The sequence below is a fragment of the Leptonychotes weddellii genome, chromosome 7 (genome assembly GCF_054177405.1).
Source record: "Leptonychotes weddellii isolate Sample4059 chromosome 7, ASM5417740v2, whole genome shotgun sequence".
NCBI classification, from domain to species: domain Eukaryota; kingdom Metazoa; phylum Chordata; class Mammalia; order Carnivora; family Phocidae; genus Leptonychotes; species Leptonychotes weddellii.
Window position 1 is genome coordinate 60290464 of NC_138375.1, and position 17726 is coordinate 60308189.

Sequence of the window (17726 nt, forward strand, 5' to 3'; positions counted from 1 at the left end):
AAGAGTTTATTTATTTAGTTGACAGAGAGAGACACAGCGAGAGAGGGAACACAAGCAGGGGGAGTGGGAGAGAGAGAAGCAGGCTTCCCGCGGAGCAGGGAGCCTGATGCGGGGCTCGATCCCAGGACGCTGGGATCATGACTGGAGCTGAAGGCAGACGCTTAACGACTGAGCCACCCAGACGCCCCTGAAAAGTATATTTCTGAATGTCTCATAAATATATATTTTTTACAGTCAGGTTGTTTAACTCAAGATCCCAATAAGGACCACACATTACAATTGGTTGGGGATATGTCTATACGATTCTCCTTCCATTAATATTTCACCCACTCACTTGCTTTTCTCCTCCCTTGCAATTTATTTGAAGAACCCACATTGTTTGCTATGTAGAGTTATAGTCTGGATTTTGCTGATTGCACCCCTGTGGTTAATTTAATGTGTTCCTAAGCTAAGATGGCCTCATGGGTGGTATTGTACTCTTCCACACATGGTGGTGTGTCTTTTTGTGATGTCAGTAGACGTTGTGCTTTATATCTTAATCTATTAATTCATTAGAGGTTATAAAATAGGAATATTCCACATCTATCAATTCTTCATTTATTGGCAGGAGCACTTCTATAAAGGAGGAACTTTCTTTTGTCTATTTTTTAGGTTACCTATGAGTAAAGTTTGTATAGGAATAGATTTACCTTTTAAAAATGTAAATTGGATCATGTCTCTGCCCTGCTTGCAGTCTTGCCGTAACCTCTCCATGTACACAGGATGAAATCTGTGAACCTCACATATCCTGCATTGTCTGGCTCCCCCATCATCCTTTTCATCAGGTTCCATCATACTGTCTACCTTTTTATTGAAATTTAAAATTAAATTAAATAAAAAACTTGAAGTGTATTGAAATTTATTGGAAAGGTAAAGTCCTTTCTTGCCCCTGAATTTTTGTGCTTGCTGCTCCCGCTGCCTGGTCTTCTTCCCCCACTTTCTACCTAGTTGGCTCCTTTTTGACCTTCCTGCAGAAATGTCCTCTCCTCATTGAGGCTGTCTCTGCTTCACTTAATGGGCCTGCTCTCCCTCATCATGGTGCCTGTTTAATTCCTTGATAACACCCATCACAAACTGTAACTATCTTCTTTAGTTATTAATCATTTGCCACCAAGCACACTAGCTCTGTGAAAGCAAGGACTTTTTCTGTCCCATACACTGCTGAATCCCAAGGCATAGCACCATTTCTGGTACACAGTTTATGCTTTTCTTTTTTTGAATAAACACCACAAACTTGCTGGCCCTGCATATCCTCATCTCTATAAGTGGGATGCTGGGATGAACGAGGTGATTATAGGATTTCTTCCAGTTTTTTAATGTTGTTCTCTGAGGACACAGAGACCAAGACAAAGATCATTCAGTGCAAAGTTTCTGAATTCTTTTTTTTTTTTTTAAGATTTTATTTATTTATTTGAGAGAGAGAGACTGAGAGAGAGAGCACATGAGAGGGGGGAGGGTTGGGAGGGTCAGAGGGAGAAGCAGACTCCCCACTGAGCAGGGAGCCCGATGCGGGACTAGATCCAGGGACTCCAGGATCATGACCTGAGCCGAAGGCAGTTGCTTAACGACTGAGCCACCCAGGCACCCCAATGCTTTCTGAATTCTTTGGGGGGGGTGGGTTGGACACCCTAGTGGGGAGAGATGGAGGGCATAGGTCAGCCAGTCCCAAAGTTTCAGTCCGTTTCCTGAATGCTGGAAGTTCAAGACTTTTACCCAAGATTGCTTTGATTAATATGATATTCATTACCAGAAGAGGGTATAGACAAGACCCAGAATATTATCCTGACTGTGTAGAAATTCACTGAGGTCAACAGCCATATACATAGAGGGGCCAGACCGCCCCTGCCAGCAGAAAGGCAGTGCTGGGGTGGCTAGAGCGTGCAACCCGCACCCAGACATGTCCGCTCATGCATATGGCCACCTCTGCTTTCCTGGAAACTTTCCCAGGCCTGCTGCTGCCTCTTGGCCCAGAGATCAGATGGGAAGAGATTACCCTCCAGGGCAGACAAGGCCCAGGAAGGAAGGGAACTCAGGGTATCGCCCAGTTGGAAAGCAGGTTTTCCTCCTCCTCCCAGACCTGCTCTCTGATCCTGATAAACACCTCTGCTACCTCCTGCTCGCGCCTCTTGAGAGGACCTACTCTCTGTTGAAGCAGAGCTTGGAGGAGCTCTTTGAGAGGGATCATGTTGAGGCAGCCACAATATGGAAAGATTTGCAGGCATTCACAGTTGTATACTTGGTAAACTACAGTGAGTGCTAATCTTGAGGCCTTTTTCTTAGGACACTGGAAATGCACTTGGGGCTTTATTTCCCTCTGGTGTGTTGAGATGATGTGCTGAGGTGTTCTTTGCACTCCTCAGGTACTTAGGATGTTGACCCAGCTGTACTCTTGGGTACAACACTGTCTTAGCTTTCTTGAGAGTAGAGATTCCCAGTCTGATTTCTGACTAGACTAAGAGGTTAAGAAAAATCACAAAATATTTAAACTCTAGACTTTCATGGAGTCTTAGATTGGAAGAAAACAAATTTGGACTCCCCTTCATTGCATGAAACTGTTCTCTACATACTACTGGGTTTCGGTGTGTCCCAGCAGCCTTTCACCCGTGCTGGGACAATTTCAGAGGTCGGGATCACAGCTGCTCTATTCTTGCATTGACAGACAACTCTATGGTCTTCCCTTCCTTAAGGTAAAATTCAGTCTTCATTACCCCTCCACAATCACAAAGAGGAACTTGGATGACTCTTGAAATAAGTGCTGTTAGTTGGTATGTATGCCTGAAGTCTTCTCCCTACTAGTCTGTAAATTCTCCAACTCTTGCAACTTTTCCTGCTGAAGAAGAATGGCGAAGAAACATCAGAATCCTCTGCCTCTCCAAGCCTATCCAAAGCTAATCTCATGGTTTGGGTCCTTGGCCCTTTCCCTCCCTCCCTTTTCAGGAACTTGGCTCCATCCCCCTTCTCTCTCTCTCTCTCTGTATCTCCAGGGTTTCCTTTAGCCGCAGACTACAAATCTGCCCCTCCTACCCTCTAGTCAGTGCTGCTTACATGGGGCTTGATCCCAGGATCCCGAGATCATGACCTGAGTCGAAGACAGACGCTTAACCGACTGAGCCACCCAGGCGCCCCAGTCATACTGCTTCTTAAGAAGTTCAACACTGCCAGTTTTTCCTCCAGTCTTGGAACAGATCACTTTCACCAGATGAAGTCATCTGCTTGGTTTTAGGGGCCATCTAGTATGAAAAATATGTTTCTTTAAACACCAGCATCATACTCACCATAGTCTATTCGAATTCATGTGTTACTCATGAGTGTGGTACAGATCCATTGAAATGTCTCAAAGCACAGCTCTGATCCTATTATTTCTGTGCTCAGAAACCTTTAGTGGCTCTCCATTGCCTATCAGAAGTCCCATTTCTTTAGCTTGTCACTCAAAACTGTCCATGATCTGGCTTGAACTCACTTACCTAATCCAGGTTCCACTCCAAAATGGAACACCTGCCATTCTTGACACATGCCTGGCACATTCCGGCTTCCATCGTACTTTCTCCCACAGTGGTCCCTCTGTCTGGGGTACGTTTTGCTGTACTCAGCCATTCTTCAGAGATCAACTCAGGGGCTGCCTGTTCGAAGATTCCTTCACAGTTCTCCTCCAATTCAGCCCAGCCCAAATTCCATTTCCTCCTCTGAACTGCAGTAGATCTTTATTTGTATTGCTTTCATGGTAAGTTTCATTTTCTATCTAGAACTGTCGTCTTCTTTATGTTTTATGAGACTATAAACACCTTAGGGGCAGGGTTAGTGCTTGAGTCTCCTTTATATTTTTATATTCACCACCATGTGCATCTTAAAGCACACACTCAGTTCTCAATAGGTGTTTTGTAAATGATTTTTAAAGATTTAATTTTTAAATTCTTATTTTTAAAGATTGACTTATTTGAGGTGCCTGGGTGGCTCAGATGCTTAAGCATCTGCCTTCAGCTTGGGTCATGATCCCGGGGTCCTGGGATCGAGCCCCATGTCGGGCTCCTGGCTCAGCGGGGAGCCTGCTTCTCCCTCTCCCTCTGCCTCTCTCCCTCCTCATGTTCTCTCTCTCTCTCTCTGTATCTCTGTGTCTCAAATGAATAAATAAAAAAAAAATTAAAAAAAAAAGATTGACTTACTTGAGAGAGAGCGAGAGCATGAGAGCGCCACACATGGGTGAGAGGGGTGTCAGAGTGGGGGGGAGCAGAGGGAGAGAGAGAATCTCCAGCAGATTCCCTGTTGGTGTGGAACCTGACTTGGAGCTCCATCCCACGACCCCAAGACCACAAATTGAGCCGAAATCAAGTCAGACGCTCAACTGACTGAGCCACCCAGGCTCCCCTAAAGATTTTATTTTTAAGTAATCTCTACACCCAACGTGGGGCTCAAACTCACAACCCCGAGATCAAGAGTTGCATGCTTCACCAACTGAGTCAGCCAGGTGCCCCAGTTCTCAGTAGGTTTTAATGAGTAAATAAGAAAAATAGATGTGGCTTCCTAACCCCTCCCCATGCAGCAGAGTTTCTCCCAATGTGCTCTAGTCTGGCTGTCCCCCAGAACTTTGGACCCAGGGCTCCCCCAAAGCAGCAAACTCTTCTTTGTCCCAGTAGTACCTCCATCAGGCAATGAATGAACACACCAGGAAGGCAGCTGGGCAAGAAGATAAATGCAAATGGTCAAGCTCTTTGCTCCTTCTTAAAGAGCAAAATAGGGGAGCGCCTGGGTGGCTCAGTTGTTGGGTGTCTGCCTTCAGCTCAGGTCATGATCCCAGGGTTCTGGGATCAAGCCCCGTATCGGGCTCCCTGCTCAGCCAGAAGCCTGCTTCTCCCTCTCCCACTCCCCCTGCTTGTGTTCCCTCTCTCCCTGTCTCTCTCTCTGTCAAATAAATAAATAAATAAAATCTTTAAAAAAAAAGTAAAGAGCAAAATAAACATCCTATTTGATTAAAAAAAAAAAGACCTTGAAAATTAACAATACAATGGCTTTTTCATAGAAGGTTCTAGGAAATGCCAAATCCGTCACTGGGGATGGAGACGTTTTGTTCCCATTGTATAGCTAAAGAGACTGATGAGGCCTCCTAAGCAATGCTGCAGACCTGTTCTAAGGATCAGAATATTTTTCAGTGTATTTCAAATTCAGTGGGACTTTAAGCTTTATGGAGAGAAAATCCCTCCCCTCCCACCTCTCTAGACAGGGATGCTTTTACCCCAAGGAAACTCAAAGCTGAGGGGAGCTCTGATTCCAGGAGTCCACTGGGTAGAACAGTCCGTTGAATCTTTTCTGATTCATACTCCAAACCCCAGAAATATAAACCCAGCTCTGCTCAGATAAGCAGTAAGATTTTTAAGGAAGGTATGGGGGTTGAGGAGGATGGGAAATATAATACTTAAAAGGATGGTCTGGGGTTGGGGAGGATGGGAGATTGAAGCCTATTTTATATCTTTCAAGGGATGGGGCATCTTCATCTTTATTATGGACGTGCAGAAAATGTAATCTGCCTCAGCGACAGAGAGGGAGTTTGACTGAATTTACACCCTCGCTGTTGACTTTAGACCGTTCAGGGAAAATGACCGCCCCACACTCTTGTAAAATCTTAATGTACCATGGGAAGTGCACAGCGCTGCCTGATGTACAGCGTTCAGATTGGTCTTGACCTTATTAAATCATGGAAAGTGGCTTCTAGGAGAAATTAAAAAAATTTTTTTTCTGCACAATTACTCAGGTGGCTTTTCCTGTTTCTTCTCTTCCTCCTGGACTTGGGTCCTGTAATTACTATCGCAGAGAGCTGGAAGGATGCCTGCTCTCCCGGCACGGTCCCCTCTGCTCGGCCTCCTCCCTTCCCCCCACCCTTTCTCTTTCTGGCCCCGCCTCCTCCGCGCACCGCGCAGCTAGACAGCTGTGTTCAATCAGAAACCACTTAAAACTCCAGACGATTCAGAAGGGAAACTTCGGCGTGAAGTGCCGCCCCGCTCCGGCTCTCTCTAGCTCTCTCTCTCCTTCCCCGGAGCCTGAGGCGTGGGTCTCCCTCGCCCCGCCGCCCTGGTTTCTTCGGGAGCTCGCCGAAGCCGTCTGGGGTGCCGGATCCTGCTGGGAGGTGGCCTGCAGCCGGGTAGTGGGCAGCGGCGAGGCCCCGTAGGAGCGGCGAGGCGGCGCCCAGGGTGGCAGTGCTCCGGGATCGGGCGGTGGGCGCGCGCGGGCGGGTCCCCGCGCCGGCTCGGCCGCTGCAGCAGCTGCGAGCGCGCCACGCCACCGAGCCTCCTGCGGCAATGGCTCGTCCGTGAAACGCGAGCCGGCTCTGTGCCTTCCAGGAGAGCTTGCATCCTTCCTTGGGGCTTCCCCCACGGTCTTGGGTGAAAATGGCTGTCTAGACTAAAATGTGCCAGAAGGGACCAAGCGGTGGATCTTGAGCCTGGTAAGCCCAAGTCAGAAGCTCCGAGACCCGGAGAAGGAGGAGCTCGGCTCTGAAAAGTGCAGTCATGAATTCTGGAGTTGCCATGAAATACGGAAACGACTCCTCGGCCGAGCTGAGTGAGGTAAGGAACAGCTGAGGTCGGGAGCTCTGGCTTCTTAGGCATTTGCTTTTCGACAACCCCTCCAATCTCCCCCAGCCCTACACCCAACCCCCCTCGTGCTCCCAGGCTGGAGGCAGCGCAATTAAAGATTAATAGATTTTTTTGGATCTTGTTTTAACTTGTAGTGTTACTCAGGAAATGACCTGAACTGGCTTTTGATATTTCAGTCTGAGACGAGGGGTTTAAAAAAAAACGAGCTCTCACTACGGCGTCAAGGCGTTCTGCTCTCCGCGAATCTGGGTCCCCCGTCCCTTCCCGCCCCGGTTCCCCCAGTTTATGTTCAACATTCCTTTTCGTAGCAGTCGGAGATCCCAAGCTGAGCCGCACCCGATGGTAACTAATTTGGTGGGGCTGGGGACCTCAGTGGATTATGAAGTCTGCCACTTGGCTCCCACGTGCGATGCGTTTGGTTAAGTTCGGGCACGGTGGTCTCTCGTCGGCGGAGATGAATGACCCGCGCTGGGGAGGGAAGTGGGGAGGAAGCACATCAAAGCCGCTTAGAACTTTATTTCCTGCCCGGGACTGGGCTCCTGAGTCTTTGAGGCAAGCGCATTTGCAATTCCTAGCTCTCACAGTAACATATCCACTTGAGTGTTGGAGACTAGCTTTGAAATTAAAGCTACATCAAACGGTATGCAAATATGTGAGCGGTAAGATGCCCAAAGCCACCTTTTTTGATGACTTTAGGGATGCCTCGGGCACATCCCCCCTCCCCGCCCGCCCCCCCCCCCCGGGGGCTTTGAATACCTGGAAAGTGGCGATGGGAAAGCTACGAAACTGGATGTTCGAAAGACAGGAGGGAGTCTCTGTGACCCGTGTCTACAGCAGGAGGCTTGGTGGCTGTTGAGTTTTCCTCCTGGCACCATCACTGAGCTATTCTGGGGGGCAAAAGTAGAATAAATAGCCTGTGCTTCTTGAGTATGGCTGAAGAGAGGAAAGGGGAAGAAAAGGAGACCAGCGTAAAAACAGCCGGAAGGCAGATAGAGGTGATGTCAGATTACCAACCGTGAGGGGAAAATGAAAGGCTGGAGCCCTCGCTTAGGGGGGAGAGGGTTGGAGGTGGGGATGAGAGGGGGATGTGGACAGGGGGAAACCCCGAGTAGGTCCGTGGCTGGTATCCAGCAGGGAACGCAGTGGGCCCTGCCTGGTGCCCTGTGTTCTGCCGCTGCACTGTCCCTGCCCCGGGTTTGGAGTAGCCTTGTGAGGTGTTGGTGAATGAGGTAGAGGCATTTCCTAATCCCAGTGGCTTCCCCTGTGATGTAGAAGCTGGGGAGATGCTAAGAGGGGGAGAGCGTAACTTGAAAACAGGAGGTTAGGGGAAGAGGTAGGAAGACCTAAGTGATTTTTTGCCAATTTTACAAGCAGGGAGAGGTTCCACATCTAAAATAGGACCTAGGACCCCGCTCCATGGCTCACCCTATTGAAGGAGAAGCCTGTGACTTACCTTGTAAGGTCACTTAAAAATCCAACGCTTAAAGGTGTTTATCTTGCAGAGAGTCTTCCCCTGGTCCTTCATGTTGTTTATTTCTGTGTGGCAGCTGTAACTCCCCATCACCTGAAGTGTGTTGTTTCGGTTGCCTTTGTTTTAAAAATGAAGCCCAGGTTTGGGATGAAGGGGGCTAGAATGCTGACTAGGGAGAGGAGGTCTGGCCTGACTCCATGGTATTGGTGCAGTCAGCGAGTGCGTTAGACGAACGCAGAGTATCCATGAAACTCAGGTGGGAGGGTCTTTGCCTGGTTGTGTCAACTCCTTGTGTACTCTTTAGAAAACGTGTGGCCGAAGCAAAGAGTGGAGGGTGCTCCGTGGCCCCTGCATTAGTTGGAGCCATACTATTTGAGCATTATGGGACATAGTTTTGTCCCTGGGGAAGTAAGTTTCTGGCCAATCATATCCTTTACCAAATTTTCTTTCCTTGTTCTCAGTGTCTGCTCATCATTTCTTACCTTCTTTTTGGCCTTCTTTCTAGATTTGGTGATTTAGTCCACCCTCTGTCCCCCCCAATCCCAGTTTCCCTGCAGGTCGGGTAGTTGCAGTAGACTGTAGGGTAGTTATTTTTAGTTTTTGGACGTATTTTCAATTGGGATACATGTAAGAATTTGTAAGGCAAGGGGGTGTGTGTGGTTCATACTTGTGGACCCTAAATCTCAGGTCAGTTGATCATGGGCAACAGTTGTAGGACTGACCTTTTCTATACTATCCACAGATCTGAATACAATTCGTTTGCATTTCTCACAACAGGTTTTTGGGGTACAGGAGAGTTTCTTGTCACAGTAATTTTTCTCTTAAACACTGGTTTTGCTTTAACATCTTGGGGGGGCAAAGTTGACATTCTTTTTTGATGGTTGGTTTCTCCTCCTCACCTGAAAGCAGAGCTAATAAAACCCCTACAGGGGCCCCTTTAGTGCCATATCTCTTACTGCCCAAGAGCCTCAACACGGTCTGGAGGTCACCGTGGGGTCAGATTCAGCCTGTTGTTCACCAGGCGTTTCAAGGGGCAGGAAAAACCGTGAAAGGGCTCAGTGTCATCCTAGGTGTCAGAAACAAGGGGCCTCTCTCCTTGGCTTGGACTTGTGAGCTGACCCCTTCTAGAGGGTCCCTCCAGCCACAGGAATCATGGACTGTTTGGCAGTAATGTTGGCACTGACTCCATAACCTCCTCAACAACGGGGAGTGATTTGAATCCGTTTCTGGTTGTAATCTGCTGGTCCAACTGCTGAGGGCAGCCAGCCTTGGTCAGCTGCTGAGGTGCTGACCTCTGCTTACAAATCTCCAGGAATGCTTGCATGAGAGAGAGAGAGAGGAGAGATTTGGGCGTGAGGGATGCATGATTAGGAGATCTAGAGCTAGAGCTGGGCCTTGGGCGTGAGGTGTTTTGCATGTGTGAGAACTTTAAGATAGAAAAACAGGAAATTCGTGAATGTGTCCCTTCTGTGTCTTTAGTTGGAACAATAGCTGTTTAAGATCCTGTGAGATGACTCTAGGAGATGGTAAAATTGCCTCTACCTATGGGCATTCAAAACCTTTTGTTGATCCATGACCACAAATGGATTATATCAAGTCTGAACACTTTAACGAGAGCAAACTAATCCTTAACATTAACCATGGTAATGCAAAAGGAAAATCTGAGAAACATGAATTGGCTAGTCTCTTTTCTTGGCTATTAGCTGTCCCTATCAGAGAACCAAAGGATGTTTTTCTTTTTTTTTTTTTTAAAGATTTTTTATTTATTTATTTGAGAGAGAATGAGATAGAGAGCATGAGAAGGGGGAGGGTCAGAAGGAGAAGCAGACTCCCTGCTGAGCAGGGAGCCCGATGCGGGACTCAATCTCGGGACTCCAGGATCATGACCTGAGCAGAAGGCAGTCGCTTAACCAACTGAGCCACCCAGGTGCCCTGTTTTTCTTTTTCTAATGTGAGCTTAAGGAAGGACTCCAAACCAGCCAAATCAAAAGCCTTCAGAAAATCAAGTACAGGGTGCCTGGGTGGCTTAGTCCATTAAGCGTCTGCCTTCTGCTCAGGTCACGATCCCAGGGTCCTGGGATTGAGCCCTACATCGGGCTCCCTGCTCCGTGGAGAGTCTCCTTCTCCCTCTCCCCTGCACCCCTACCCTAGCTCGTGCTCTCTCTCACTTGCTCTCTCTCAAATAAAATCTTTTAATAAAAACAAAAAACAAGTATACTTTCAGCAGCACGACATTAAATTCTCCCAAACCTTGTCTAGGGAAGGTTCTATATTCCTCTTCCTCATTGCCATTGGCTTTTGGTTAGCGCTTCATTCTCTTTGTCTTGCTAAAACTTGTGGGACCAGTATGTAGTTTTAACCTTGCTTCACTATCACAATCACATCTCTTAGTTCTTAGAATCCTTCAGATTTGGGGAGAAAGATCTCTTAAGGCACAGCATTATCAAGGTATGACTTGAATTCACTAATCTTTACAGAAGAGCTGTCCACTGGATCTGCTTCTCTGATGGACAGCTACCTATGTATGCAGCAAAATAAAAATTTCTCTTTTAAGACTTCTTTCCTGGTGATCATTAAAACCTCTGGGGATAAAAAAAAATATTCTTAAGGATAATTTCTCTGAAGCAATCAACTTAGATTTTTTGCCTTTTAAACATTAAATAATGAACAGGTAACATTCTCCTGTTGCTATTTACTCTGAAACCTTAGTTGCCCCTGGAAATCCTACTTCCCTTACTCTTTCCTTATCTCTGTAATGAAAGCTGCTTTCATGAGGTGGTTCCGCTTCGGAACATAGGCTGTAGCATCAGTAGCTTGTCGGGGAGCTCTGGAAACCCCACATCTTCACTGACACGCCAAGCAGATTTGTGTGGAAGGTTCTCTGCATGGATGGTCCTGTGTGGCCATCTCACAGATCTATGCAGGGCTCATCATCAAGTGACAAAATAGCAGAGTTGGAAGGGCCTGTGAGCTCACCTAGTATTCCCACGCCCCTTCATGCTTCTTTATACTCCTTTGTTTTTGTAGAATCAACTTCATTCTGATGAGTTGTTTGAAGTCTGTCTCAGCTGTAGACCATCAGCACCAGAGGGGCAGTGTGAAGACCTGTCACAGTCTGGCACGTCATAGGTGTTCTGCAAATGTTTGGATGACTTAACACCTTGCCTCTTCTCTCCCTTTCCCTTTTGACACACAGGATTTGAGGAACTGCTTTAAGTGCTTCGTCTGAAGCCTTTTTTTTTTTGGTTGGGACCGTCTGTGGCTGTGTAACAAGCTGCCCCCAAATTTAGAGGCTTGAAGAAATCTTAGTTGTGCATGATTTTGCAATTTGGGGCAGAGCTCAGGGGGGAAGACTTGTGTCTATGACTGGAGCGAGAAGATCCACTTCTAATGGCTTCATCACGTGGCTGGCAAAGTGGTCCTGGTCCGTGGACTGGGAGATCACCTCTCTTCTCTTCTGCCTGGGCCTGTCTCTGTGCCTGCTTGGGTCTCCTCGCAACATGGCAGCTGGGTTCCAAGATGGGGAGAGGGGCCAGCTGGCAGTTCTTTTAAATGTAGGATTGAAACGGGCCCAGAGTCACGTGGATGCCTCTGTGGGTCAGAAACCGCTCTATGCTTAGCTCAGAGTGAAGGTGGTGAAGAAATAGATCCCACCTCTATCCTCTAGTGGGGATAGAACAAAGACTTTACAACCATTTTTAATCTACTCCAGAGGCCACAAAACGACAGAGCCTTGTCTGAAACCCTGGTCTCTTAATTCTCGGTGCCTGGTAATAGTTTTGTTGTTTTGTCTCTTAGCTGTTAATTCAGTGGTTTTCCCGGGTATCGACCTGCGTCATTATCAAAAACCCTACGAGAGACATCTTGTTATGCCCATAATACAGGTGTGGAGATTGAGGCATAATGAGGTGAAAACACTGACTGAGGTTCTACAGACTATTAGTGGTGGAGTCAGGATTTGAGCCCATGTAGTCTTTCTCTCAGGCCCACCATCTGTACCTGGCTTCCTTTCGTCAGTTTCTCTCCCTGTTCTCAGCTTTTGGTCACATGTTCCTAGGAGGGAGTATTCTATATAAGAGGCCTGTTGAACTTGATTTGGATTGGAATCTATGCAATACCCAGATAAACATTTTTGATAAAAATGAAATGGATATGATTAAAGAGCTCTGGTACCCGCCATCACTTTCAAGTGGCTGAGGAATTCTAGGCATGGGTTTTCCAGAGCCCTAAAAGCAGATCTGTCAATAAGGAATAGGGTGACCCTCATCCAGGAGAGCCCTGCCTTCCGCCCTTGGTCACTGGTGGGGAGATGGGTCCCACTGCCCGTGTGCTCAGAGGCACCTGAGGGGTTAGCACTACCACGTTTGAGGTGTCCGATGAGAAGACTTCCTTTATCACAAGAATCAGTGTTCTCCCAGCCCTGCAGGTGGGGCTCTAGGCTCCCACTGCAGTGGCCTAAATCCCTGCGGGGCTGCAGAGGGCCGAGGTTGGTGAAGAAAGCCAGGGAACCCAGTGCAGTTGGCGGCCGGGGCTGCATGGCAAGGCAGCTGCTGGTGGTCAGGGCCCGAGGAAGCCCGAGCGGAACGTGGCAGTGAGGCCATGAATCCCAACCAGCTGGCCAGGGGGAAGGAGCTCAAGTGTGTCTGGAGCCAGGTGGTAGCCAAAGTACCAAGAAAAAGAACTACATTACGAGAGGAAGAGATTAGTCACAGACCAGCCAGGTGGTCGGGACTGAGGTGGCCGCAGACGTGAAAGCCAAGAAAGAACCTTGATTCTGGGGACATGCTTTGTCTAACGGTAAAGTTGTAAAACGAATTCTGAGACTTTTTCATATTAAGAAAGTGCTTACAGGACTGTGGCTACCAGATTTGAGGTGCCAGAGCTTTGAGGGAGTGGGGGCACCCATCTAGGAGAGGCAATGTGATGGCAGGACTCAGGAAGTGAACTCAAGGGTGCCGGAAGCTGATGTGCCCAACGCAAGCCACGGGCAACGCGTCCTCCAAAATGAGATGGGAATTGGAATATAAAAGCTGCATTTGTGGCAAAATTAAGATGTTGATGAACAAAGGCTTCAGATTTAGGTTTTGATCCAAGGAATCAAATTTCAGAAAACCAAGATTGCATTTTAAGTAATCTCTTGGTTCTGGGAAAGAGGTTTGTATTGGCAGGATTGCAGAATCGGACAAGCCAAAAAAAAAAAAAAAAAAGACTTTGAAAGCTGATAATAGTTAGGGTGTGCATTTTTACATCAGTGAGGGGATGTCAGGGCAGAGATAAATTATATGCAATTATTTTCTCATCCCTCCTGGCCCCCACTGCACCCGAATTCCTAACATTGGTATCTTTCACTCTTGAAAGAAACGAGGAGAGAATAACCTGGATCACACAGATAAACAGAAGTTCAGTTTATAGAGTAAATATTGGGACCATAGAGCTATTCTCTTTCTAGCAAATGTCCTCTTTTTCTTGCTGAACAGAAATAGCCAAAATTAGTCCATAGGGGAAAGATGACACCTTTTGAGAGGTTTGCATGACCATAAGGAGTGACTGAAGTTGTAAAGCGCTTTATAAATGCAAATCTTTTAAGGTATTTCTTAAGCTCAGCAAAGACGTTAAACCAAATCAAGTCTAAGAAAAACAAAAATCCTGAATTAGCCGCTGTTGATTCTACTTGCCATATAAGAAGCTCTAGGTTAGGGTTTGTTAACTTTGTAAATAAGCAATAAAAACCTGGTGGGCTGGGAAAATTGGGTGCCAAAAGCTACTTGACGCTTTGACAGGTGGGATATTTTGAGGCAGATCCCTTGTCATGATGGGACATACGGGGCCAGAGATGGAAATTCATCTAAGGTCAAAGGCTGTAGCGTTTGATTACCTGAGAACAGGAAGTATCATGAAACCTCAGTGTGTGTGCATGCATGTCAGTTAATGATTCCAGCTGGATTTGTAAAAAAATATTGAAGCAGTTGTCAAGGGACGAATGCCAACATGGAAGGAGATTGCCTGGCAATTAGAAAAGCAGGGGAGTCCTCTGGTTGGTTGCTTGGTGAGAGTGGGAGTAATTGCTTGTCCCTGTTTCCTATGGGCTGTGTGGACTTGTCCACAGAATACGTGGCACGCTTGCAACGACTTCTTGCTTTGTCTGGGCCCCTCCCGGCCTCCCACGTTGGTTGTTCCTTCCCTCACCTGTGTTCAGAACACTTCTTATAATCATCCACAGCCTCCATGGGAGACCAAGAGCTCTTTGCAGGCAGGGACAGAGGAAAACCCATCCGTATCACCAGCAGTTCCTTGTTTGGACTGAACTGCACATTATAGTGTGATGTGTTGGATTGACCACTTCCATTATTTTGGTTGAGGGACACATTTGAGGGAATGTAATTTGGTCATTATTACCATAACTTACTCTCTCTTCCCCATTTGTTTGTTCGTTCAACCAGTGCTGTGTGCCTTCCACATGCTAGGTGTGCTGTTCTTAGGCGTGGGGATACAGAAACAAAACTGATAGTCCTTGTTCTAATGGATCCTCCATTCTAAAGGGAGGCAGGCCATACACATGACAGATGTATGTCCAAGTGATGATACGTGCTGAAAAGAGAAAATACACAGGGAATGAAGGAGGGAGGATGCTTTTAGAGTGATGAGGGAAGACCTGTCTATGGGAAACTTTGGATTGAGACCAGAATGAAATGAGGGATAGAGCCATGCAAAGATGGGAGATGATCATTTCAGGCAGAGGGAAGAGCAAAGGTGGAGGTCAGATACACATGGTGTGTTTAAGCAAGGAGGTAATGTGGGAGTGAAACAAGCAAGGGGAGAGTGGAAGGAGATGATGTCGAGACAAATAGTTCTGGCTAAATTACCTATATCTCCTAGGCTATGGAAAAGAATCTGGATTTCTCTGGAGTGTTTTGATATTCCTGAACTGATTTTTTACATAGATATATGTACACATATATACATATACATTATATATATGTATATATACACATATGTATATATACACACATATATAATTTTTAAAAAAGATTTTATTTGAGATACAGAGAAAGCAAGAGAGAGCATGAGCATGAGTGGGGGTGGGCAGAGGGAGAGGGAAAAGCAGACTCCCTGCTGAGCCGGGAGCCTGATGTGGGGCTCCATCCAGGACCCTGAGATCACAACCTGAGCTCAAGGCAGATGCTTAATTAACCGACTGAGTCACCAGGCACCCCTATATAATAAATTTTAAATAAAGTATTTAAATTTTGGGGCACCTGGGTGGCTCAGTCAAGCCTCCAACTCTTGATTTTGGCTCAGGTCATGATCTCAGGGTTATGAGATTGAGCCCTGAGTCAGCCTCCAAGCTGGGCATGGAGCCTGCTTTGGATTCTCTCTCTCCCTCTCCCTCTCCCTCTCTCCCTACTCATGCGTGAGTGCGCGGACACATGCGTTCTCTCTAAAATAATAAAATATTAAAAAAAAAATCGTTTAAAGAACTGAGTGCCACAGACGTTGGCCATGAATGATTTGAAAACTGCCTTCCTTTGATGGATGGTTCAGTGTTGAGGGATGCTGATGATGTAGAATATAGGTGGGTTCTGAATTAGGAAAATTCAGACCAATTTCCTGGTCACTTGGACCAATTTCCTTCAACTATTTAGAATCATTGACTTTATTGTTATGAAACTTAGTTTATGGATTTATAACAAATGTAGCTCTAAGGAGTCTGGAATGCTAACACTTGTTTTCCTATTGAAAAGTTATTTGGTAGTCAGGTTATAACCAGAAAGTTGTCTGGTGAGCTTGGAATTGGACAAAGGAGATGCTTCCATTGGGTGGTACCGTTAAGCCATTCTTTGATATGAGGCTTCTCTTATCCAAACCATTTGCATAACTGATGAGGAAACTGAGGTCTGAATAAGGCTGGCTAGGGGTAGAGGGGAAGTGCAGCATGTGTCCGAGTTTTCTTCCTTTGTGAGACTGATTTTTTTCCACTGTGCGTATATATATCATATTTTGTCTGTCCACTCATTCATCAGTGCACCCTTGGGTGGCTTCTACCGTTTGGCTGGGGATAATGCTGCTACGAACATGTGTGTGCAATCATCTGAGCCCCTGTTTTCACGTTTTTTAGGTATACACCCAGAAGTGGAATTGCTAGACCATATGGTAATTCTGTGTTTAAATTTTTGAGGACTTGCCTTCACAGTTTCCATAGTGGCTGTTAGACTTTACATCACCCCACCAGCAGGGCGCAAAGTTCCAGTTCCTCCTCATCCTTGTCAACACTTGGTCTTTTCGGTGTTGCTTTGCTTTTTACATCCTAGCCATCCTCGTGGGTGTGAGGTGGTATCTCATCCTGGGTTCTGTTTGCATTTTCTTAACGATTCCTAAATGTTGAGGGTCTTCTCCTGTGCTTATCGGCCATCGCCATCTTTGGAGACATGCCTGTTGGAGCCCTTGCCCATTTTTTAATTGAGCTGTTTGGGATTTTGTTGTTGTTGTGCTGTAGGAGTTCTTCCTCTAGTTGGGATCTCCATTCTCTATCCCCTTTCTCCTTTGTATGGATCTCGTTCTCTCTGTGGCTGGGTTTTTGCAGGCGCTTCTTGGTATTTCCAGATGGAATGACAGCATAAAACGAGGCAGGAGAATAAAGAGCTTCCCCGCGGAAAACAAACAGCCTCTGCCCAGGCCAGGAGGCTCCTTCCTCCACGGTGTCCAGGAAGAAGTGACTTTCGGGCGCATTGTGGGGCCAGCTTGCACTTCACGGGCTGATGACCCGCAGCTTTTCCTATGGACAAGCTAGACACGCTCCAGCGACGTTAGGCCCATACCAGAGCTACGAGTTTTCTGTTCATGGCATTTGAAGAGTTACTTTGCTCCACGACATGCTGGGATTTCACGGTATTGAAAGAGGAGTTTTAGGGGAGGGGGTTTTAGCAAGAGGGGCCTGTGGAGAGTAGCCAAGAAGTCTGAGGCTGGCCTGTTAGATTAGATAACTGTTACTTTATTTCTTGGTGCTGTGAATCTAATCCTGGTTAAACCAAAATCTAATTTATTTTCATGCTTGATCGGGAGCCCTTTTGATTAAATGTTTGGATGAGAGTAAGCATCATATAGGAGGGCTAGTGCTGTGGGAATGAGCTAGTCCAGGGACTGCTGTGCCTGGACTGATGATTAAGAGACTGTTAATAGTGAGTAGGGGGGAAATAGGTGAGTTGGACCCTGAGACAGGAGGAGTTTTTACTTCCAGCTTAGAAGGGTAGATTTAAACTCAAATATGGGACCCCCTCTTTTTAGGATGCCTTGATGTACGTGGGGGGCAGAAAGCAGTATGCCTTCTGCTATGACTGAACGTGACTTCCAAGACTGGTTTCTCATTTGGGGCTTCTGAGTTGCTTATGAAAATGCTGTCTGGACACACAAGTGATTACTGCCAAAGAAAGTGTCCGATGCTGAGAAAGCTGCCTTCCGACCCTTTAATTCTCAAAGTGTGAAAGATGGGGCTTCTCTCTTACTCTCTTACGTTAGAGCGTCCCCAGCCTGCAATGATGACATACAGGGGTTGGAGGAATATGTCGAATGAGGAGGAAAGGCTCTGGTGTTTTGGCCACCTTCTCTACTAACTTCTTACTGGGTCAGGTTACTTG

At 46.7% G+C, this 17726-nt stretch overlaps 1 protein-coding gene across 5 annotated transcripts in view; it reads left to right on the plus strand.

Moving 5' to 3' along the window:
• MCC (MCC regulator of Wnt signaling pathway) overlaps nucleotides 1-17726 on the plus strand; it is a 397697-nt gene that overhangs the window by 130347 nt on the left and 249624 nt on the right. Inside the window, exon 1 of one of the 5 annotated variants that reach the window (XM_081826458.1) lies at nucleotides 5915-6593. The exons of 3 other annotated variants lie outside the window; for them this stretch is intronic. In XM_081826458.1, the coding sequence (XP_081682584.1) occupies nucleotides 6537-6593 (57 nt within the window). In that variant the 5' untranslated portion in view covers nucleotides 5915-6536. Of the gene's footprint in view, nucleotides 1-5914; nucleotides 6594-17726 lie in introns of those variants that run through there. One more of the 5 variants, XM_081826459.1, reaches the window with a different exon arrangement.